General features: G+C 37.4%; 1 protein-coding gene across 1 annotated transcript; it reads right to left on the bottom strand.

Moving 5' to 3' along the window:
* Window positions 1-3,071: 3,071 nt before the first annotated feature.
* On the bottom strand, window positions 3,072-6,795 carry LOC115417510 (P2Y purinoceptor 1). Its single transcript, XM_030131469.1, has 2 exons — window positions 6,425-6,795; window positions 3,072-3,599 (listed from the first exon to the last, which is right to left on the bottom strand). The coding sequence occupies exons 1-2, from the start codon at window positions 6,779-6,781 to the stop codon at window positions 3,072-3,074; spliced, it is 885 nt and encodes a 294-aa protein (XP_029987329.1). The 5' UTR covers window positions 6,782-6,795.
* Window positions 6,796-8,087: the final 1,292 nt, after the last annotated feature.

Consider the following 8,087-nt stretch of genomic DNA (forward strand, 5'->3'; position numbering starts at 1 on the left):
GGGCAAGCGACTATTTTTGGTCACAGCACACATTACAAAACAGTTACAGTGAGGACAGTGAGTTGACAATCTGAGGTCCAATGTGGTCTCCAGGGTCTGTAAGGTCCACCTCTGCATGAACAGTGAGTGTACCTGCTTTGTTCGGTACCATGAAGTAATGGTACTAATGTAAGGAATGATGTTCAAAGGGATAAAGTGGATGTGGACAGGGGTCTGGATCAGCACTTATGTTGTTTTAATGTTATAAATTACATGTTCCTTTCACATTACATGTGTTTTTCTTGCATTTTCTATATACTTCTTGGATTTTTTTTTTGCCACTTATGGGCAAGGAACCAAATATGGTAACTTCATTGACCTTGATTTTCTACATGAAAATTAAAAAAAAAAAAAAAAAGAAATTTTTCACTAAAGTAATGAAGTCTTAAGTCTGAAATTCCAAATTTCAACCCTTAGAGCACAGATGTCAAACATGTGGCCCGGGGGCCAAATCCGGCCCTCCAGAGGGTCCAGTCCGGCCCCTGGGATGAATTTGCGAAATGCTAAAATTCCACTAAGATATTAACAATCCTTTTAGTTCAGGTTCCACATTTAGACCAATTCAATCTCCAGGGAGTGGCAACAGTAAAATACTATCATAATAACATAGAAATAATGACAACTCCAAATTTTTCTCTTTGTAAATGTAAATATTTTCATGTATTTACACTAAAACAAAGTATAATTTCGCAAAAAATGTGACTAACCTGAACAAATATGAACAACCTGAAATTTCTTAAGAGAAATAAGTGTCATTTTAACAATATTCTTCCCGTTAGTAAATGTTTTGTGTGTTTGTAAGTTATAATGTGCATGTGTAAATGATAAACTAATGCATAATATTGTTAAAATGACACTTATTTTTTCAGTTTGTTCATGTTATTCAGATCTTTTGAAAGGAAAGTTTGTAGATGTTAACCTTTTCATAATGTAAATTTATTTTTTTCGCTCTAAAACATCGAGAAAAGTTTGGAGTTGACATTATTTATATATTGTTATGTTATTATTTTACTGGTTCAGCCCACTTCAGATCAAATTTAGCTGAATGTGGCCCCTGAATGAAAATGAGTTTGACACCCCTGCCTTAGAGTATGTCTATGAGTGCTCTAAAAATGGTTAATATCTACTGACACTGACCCCAAGCTATTATGATAAACCAAGGGTGTCAAACACATGGTCTGCGGGCCAAAACCGGCCCACCAAGGGGTCCAATCCAGTCCATGGGATGAATTTGTGAAATGCTAAAATTACACTTAATCCTGTCAAACCCATTTTAGTTCAGGGGCCACATACAGACCAGTACAAAATTTTGTTCTTGGTTTAATGTGAAAAGAAGTAAAATTACATGATGAAATTGTTCGCTTTTACAAACTATCCATTCACAATAAAATGTGAATAACCTGAACAAATATGAAGAACCAGAAATATCTTAAAAAGAAGTGCAATTTGAACAATATTCTGCCTGTTACTAATGTTTTAAGCTTTTTTAGATCTACTGTGATCTGTAAGTTGTGTTAATAATAAGCTGAGACATAATACACTGGGGAACAATTTATAAAAAAAATTTCTGTTGAGTTAGAGTTTTATGCTGATTAAACCTAAAATTGGCATGCTGATTCCAAAATTGCAGTCAGTTTTTTTCTAGCATGTCAAGTTTTTTCTCCACAGCTTACCCTCCAGATAAGCAAAATTCCACTGATAAGGTGTAGTAAGACTTGCCAGCTGATTACGATTGGACTCATCTACAGCTACTTGGCAACTTGTTTGTGCAGTCACAATTGAGACAGTGTGGTGAGAGGTGTGTGCAGCTCCCAATAGGTCAGTACTATCAATATCTGCAAACAGAAAGCTAGCATAGTAGGAATTAAGAAGATTTGTGCTGACTTTTCTCTTAACCTTGTAAGCATGGGCATACCGTTGTAAGTTCTATTTCATTTTATGCTGTTTTTTTAGTTTTCAAAGCTTGTAACTATTCCATCTTAGTGTTTTATTTACATAGGTATATATTTCCTTTGTTCCAGATCATGTCTGCCCCTGCTACTTCTCGTCGTAAATGCCTAAACAACCCTGACTCCTTTTGCTTTATTTGTGGTAGTTTCACCATTCCAAGTCAGAGGGCAAACATCAGTGCCTTTGTCAAACAAGCATATTTTGCATATTTTAAAGTAAAACTCGGTGATCAAGACAAGCCATGGGCCCCTCACAAAGTGTGCAAGCAGTGTGTCAACAGTTTACAGATGTGGACCAAAGGAACACGTGAAAAGTTGACATTTGGTATCCCCATGGTTTGGCGAGAGCAAAAAGATCATTGCACAGACTGTTACTTTTGTTTAGTGAAAACATCAGGATTTAACAAGAAAAATAAAAGTAAAATAGAATATCCTAATCTACCGTCAGCTATAAGACCAATGCCTCATTCAACTGAAATTCCAGTGCCAGTTTTCGACCAACTACCTCTTCTTGAAGATCTGAGTGATGTTGAAGAACGCAGTGACAGCAATGATGCAGATTTTGAAATTCACGAGGATTCAGTTTGTAGGGGATTTGATCAGCACGTGTTTTGGGCCTGTCAAAAAAAGCTTCAGAAAATTTTTAGAAAACAAGCACATATCTTTTAAGTACAGTATTTTTCGTATTTTTAAAGAAAATGGGGATCCTGTAGTTCAAAAACTTGACGTGATAGAGAAAAACTGAGATCAGTTTTGGATTCCGCACCCAAAAATTAGTTAAAAACAGCTGTCAGAACTAACTCAACAAAAATTGTGTTCCCCAGTGATATCATCGAAATTGCCTGTATGTTTCTTTCAGGTTGTATGTGGTTGTTCAGGTTTTTCACATTTCATAATGTAATTTAACTTTTTTCACACTTAAACAAAGAGAATTTGAATTATTATTTATAGGTTGATACACCTTTTATTTGACTGATCTGGCCCATTTGGGATCCCACTGGGCTGAATGTGACCCCTGAACTAGAATGAGTTTACACAATACACAATATTTCCACAGAATATGAGACATGTGGTTTGTTAAGATCACACATTGGGATCGTGTGGTTTCTTCCTGTTGCTCCCACAGCAGCCACCTTCCACACACTCCATCTTTCTGATGTAGAGCAGAGGTTCGATGCTGCTGCTCAGATCCATGATGGAATACACACTGATGCTGATCTGACAACGATACTCCACAAACGTGTAATAGGACACAAAGGGCATGAGCGCCACGGGGGGCAGGTAGTTGACCACGATGATGGCCAGGATGATCAGAACCATTTTAAAGGCCTTCTTCTTCACTGGATGCATCTCCTCCTTCCCTGACACGGAGCGCCTCAGGACCCAGATGATGGAGATGTTACAGAACAGCATGACGGCGAAGGCGAACAGGATGATGCTGCTGAAGGCCTCGGTAACACTCATGGATCCGGCGATGCACTTGGCGAGGCTGTAGGCCAGGTTGAGGCCCCAGACGACCACGGAGATGCAGATGCGGAGCTTGTTGTCTCGGATACTGGTGAACAGGACGGGGTGGACCACGGCCAGGTACCGGTCCAGGCAGATACAGACCTGAGGCAGCGGAGACACGGTAATGTTAAAGCATGTGTGAACAGAGCTCAGAAAATGACTGAAGTACAGTTTAGAATGAAGAAAAAGAAGCATTAATGAAGCTTTTAAAATGTTTACATAGAGTCTGCAAACAGTCCCAACTTTATTACATCCATGTCCAACATTTATATTATAAAAGCCAAATGGCTTCTGGGTGTGTATGTGCATGCATGTGTGTGTGTCTGGGGATTCACACAAAATCCAGAGAGAGCTGACTGCTGCAGTTTGGCATACTTATGCATTTTTGGTCAAGGAAAAGACTAGTGAAAACGGCATGTTGATAGGACCAATATTTTGGGAGATATTAGTAATTTTGGAATACAATAGCCTCACAATCACATTGATATGGCCAGAACACTTTGGCAATGACTGCTGGACAAATGTGGTACAGCATGCACAAATACACAACTGCATAAAAACTACCACATCTAGAACCTGTAGATCCCCACGGGTCAACGCATAAGTGTAGCATATAATCTGCAGAACATTGTCCATTTAACCCTTAGACACCTACAACAATTTTTGCGGCTACTTACAAATGAATTTTTCTTGACATTTGACCTTCTAAATTAATATCTCACATTTTCTCTGCATTTGTTTTTTAAGAAATTCAGGTATTTTCCTCTATTTAATTTACTGATCATGTAGTCACTAAAGCTCAGAGTAAATCCAAAGGTTATTATATCAAAACAAAGAAAACTGAAGAAAAAGTGACTTCATCAGCTGAATATGTCATTAACTAAATATAAAAACAAGCATCTACAACCACTAACATTGACTTTATAAATAAAAAACTCAAAAACAGTAAGTATTCGTTGTGAACACTAATATACATGAATAATTGCGCTAATATTTTTTTATTCAGGAAAATATTGTTCATCTTTGGGAAAAAAAAAAGAAAAGACATTAATTCTCCTCCTCCTAGTTCTACTTGATCTATAAAAGAAATTAAAAATATAAAACATTTCTGGATACTAGATGAGGTTGGACGATAAAATGCAGAATCATTTGTAGGTTTCCTGATAGTTTTGTTAAAGTCTAACACATTTGTATTTAAATCTGACTCCTATTGAGACAGTGAGGTCATGTCAAACTTCAGCACTGAATAAAGTCATGCAGTTGACACGTACAAACTCATCTACACCACTGATCTACAGGCAGCTCTTCATAAATCTGTGATATTTGCCAAAAGGTGATCTCACTAAGTACCGATTGCGTAGGAAATCAGCCTTTAGCACATACTGCAAATGTGTATTTATTCATTTTTTGTTCAGTTGACACAATAAAAATTAAACAAACTCTGAAGTTGCTGGTAACATCACCCTTCTCCCATATACTAAAGCAGGGGTGTCAAACATGCGGTCTGTGGGCCAAAACCGGCCCGCCTAAGGGTTTCATCCGGCCCTTGGGATGAATTACTGCAATTTTGGTCCATAGCCTAGTCACATTCTGCCTAGATTACTGCAGCTCCCTTTTATTTGGTTCACCGCACAAATCTCTTCATAAACTGCAACTGGTTCAAAACTCTGCCGCACATATCATCACCAGAACCCCATCCATGAGTCACATAACACCTGTCCTGCAACAACTCCTCTGGCTTCCTGTTAAATTTCACATCATATATAAAATTCTACTTCTCACCTTCGAGGCCATAAACCACCTGGCCCCTCAGTACCTCAGTAACCTCCTCCACATAAACATTCCCACCCGCAGTCACAGGTCATCTTCATCTGTCCAACTCACCCTCCCACTGGCCCGCCTGACTACCATGGGGTCCAGAGCTTTCAGCCGCTCAGCCCCCCGCCTCTGGAATGCCCTCCCAGAACACAAAAAACTCTGACTCTATTACCACCTTCAAATCCCAGCTTAAGTCTTATTTATTAAAACAGGCCTGCTCAATTCCATAATTTCACTTTTATCTACTGCCATTTTATGAACCTATGTGTTTTATATATGTATATGTGTAATTTTAATTGTGTTTTATTTATTTTTAACAACTTTGTACAGTGACCTTGAGTGTCCTGAAAGGCGCCTATAAATAAAATGTATTATTATTATTATTATTATTATTATTTGTAAAGTGCAAAAAATTACACTGAAGATTGTAATAGTCAAGGGTGTTGATCTCATTTTAGTTCAGGGGCCACCTACAGACCAACTGTGGTTTCAGCTAAAATAATAGCATAATAACGTATAAATAATGACTCCACATTTTCTTCTTGGTTTAATGTGAAAAAAAGATTACATTGTGTACATTGTGCCTATTAATAATGACATCTTCAAATTTTTGTCTTTATTTTAGTGCAAAAAAATGATATTAAATTGTGAAAATCTTTACATTAACAAGCTATCCTTTAACAATAAAATGTGAATAACCTGAACAAACACGAACAACCTGAAATGTCCGATGAAAAATAAGTGCAATTCTAACAATATTCTGCCTCTTACTAAATGTTTTCTGCCTTTATAAATCCAATCCCTCATGCACATACTGTATATGAATGATAAGTTCAGGCATAATATTGTTTAATTTGCGACTGTGTGGGGTTTTTTTTTTGCACAAAAACAATGAGAAAAATTTGGACTTATTATTTATGAACTTTTATGATGTTATTTTACTGATCTGACCCACTTGAGATTAAATTGGGCTGAATGTGGCCCCTGAAAGGAAATGAGTTGAATACCCTTGTTCTAGAGACCGTGTTCACATCTTTTCAAAAAAAAAAAAAAAAATCACCAAATTGTGTTATTTTTCAAGGGTCGCCTTCATCTTACATTAAACTCACCAGAAACAGTGGAGCTGCATCCTTGACCCCGTATGCGAACCTTTGGAAGTACCAGATACGGCGGTCGTTCAGTACCAGGCTGTTGACCAGGTCGACAGGTGTCATGAGGCAGAAGTACGTGTCCAGCAGCGCCAGGTTGAAGATGAACGTGTCACATGTGGACCCTTCGCTCCTCTTGGTGATGATTTGCCAGATAACCAGAGCATTACTTGGAGCTCCCACCACCAGGTTGAACACCTTCACCCCATAGTAGAAAATGAAGCCGTAAGGGGCCACAGCGCATTCTGGAAACAGGTACCATGGTGGGGGGCCACGGGGGCCGCTGGAGTTAGAGTAGTTGACATAGAGGCTGGTCATGGGGTCCAGAGTGGAGTTGGACATGGTGGAGGAGACGCTGTGATACCGAAAAGACAAAATACACAATATGGACAAAAGTATTGGGACACGTTGAATTCACGTGTTTCTTTTCTAACATGGGTCTGGGATGCAAAACAATAATGACAAATATCATAATATAGTTTTATATTGTGATCAGTATCAGTGCATTGGTAGGTTTTGTTTAAATTGTCATCTTTGCTTCAAAAATGTCTCAGCTGGTTTTTATTTCATTTCTCTCAACATTGATTTGTTTTTTTTTTTATCCATGACTATGATTTATACATGTTCTAATTCAAAATTTCTCAAATATTTTTCATGCTCTGACTGTAAATAATAATTTTCTACCACAATTAACCATCCACTTTCTTCACATCTCACTTAGGAAGAAAAATCTCCCATTAAACTTTAAGGAAATATCAAATCATCATTGACAGGGCATCGTACAGTTGTAGACATGATGTGTCCCAATATTTTTGTCCATATGGTGCTTGTATGAAACTGGGTTTATTTCGGTACCTGGCACTTTGCTAGCTTTTTAGACCCAATAATAAAAGAGGACTTTAGACAAAATTTCCCCCCAGGATGTAGCTGATGGTTACTTCAGACTAATGCATAAAAATTATACTTTTGCTCAGAGCCATCCCAAAATTAATGAATTTTTTAATAAAATATTTAGCCCAAAAATAGGACCAAAAAAATTGGGACATGAAAAGCTACCTATGTGTCAGTGCATTTGATCTGGAAAACATGGCTTGAAATGGTCTTATATTCTGCTATAAAGACGCTGTGTTAACTGTGTCGATCCTAGTGGTTTTTCTAACCCAGACATGTGGGTTTTTCATGAATCTCAGTCTCATTCCAGGTTTTGTGTGTAACCCATCGTGTCCACTTGTGTTACATGCAGAACCTGCACATTTAAACACAACTAAATCATGAGTGATTTTGTAACTGCAAGCATTTTTGTGCCTTGCATAATTAGTTCAATTCCCAAAATGCACCTGTAAGAGAATAAAGAGATATTCCAAAAAAAAATAGTAGCATGTAATTTTCATGCCCTTTTTACCATGTTACACATGTTTTTTTTTTGGGGGGGGGGGTTGCATAAAAAAAGATATTAAAAAAAATATATAAAAATGTGTTTTATCTGAAAAATAGTTTCTCTTTTATCTCAGTATTTATTTTTAAAATAGAGTACTTCCAAACTTGCTTCATAGCATTAGTCCACATCTGGTTTGAATTTTTAGCCCCTCTGTCCTGTTTTTAGGGACCAGTTTCATAGAAGCAC

This window comes from Sphaeramia orbicularis, chromosome 1, assembly GCF_902148855.1.
Source record: "Sphaeramia orbicularis chromosome 1, fSphaOr1.1, whole genome shotgun sequence".
Classification (NCBI taxonomy): domain Eukaryota; kingdom Metazoa; phylum Chordata; class Actinopteri; order Kurtiformes; family Apogonidae; genus Sphaeramia; species Sphaeramia orbicularis.

Excerpts from the sequence above, each read along its gene's own strand:
- LOC115417510 (XM_030131469.1), bottom strand. The coding sequence starts at position 6,781 with ATGACCAGCCTCTATGTCAACTACTCTAACTCCAGCGGCCCCCGTGGC. Across the intron at positions 3,600-6,424 it reads ATGCAGCTCCACTGTTTCTG|GTCTGTATCTGCCTGGACCG; the intron begins GTGAGTTTAATG and ends CCGCTGCCTCAG.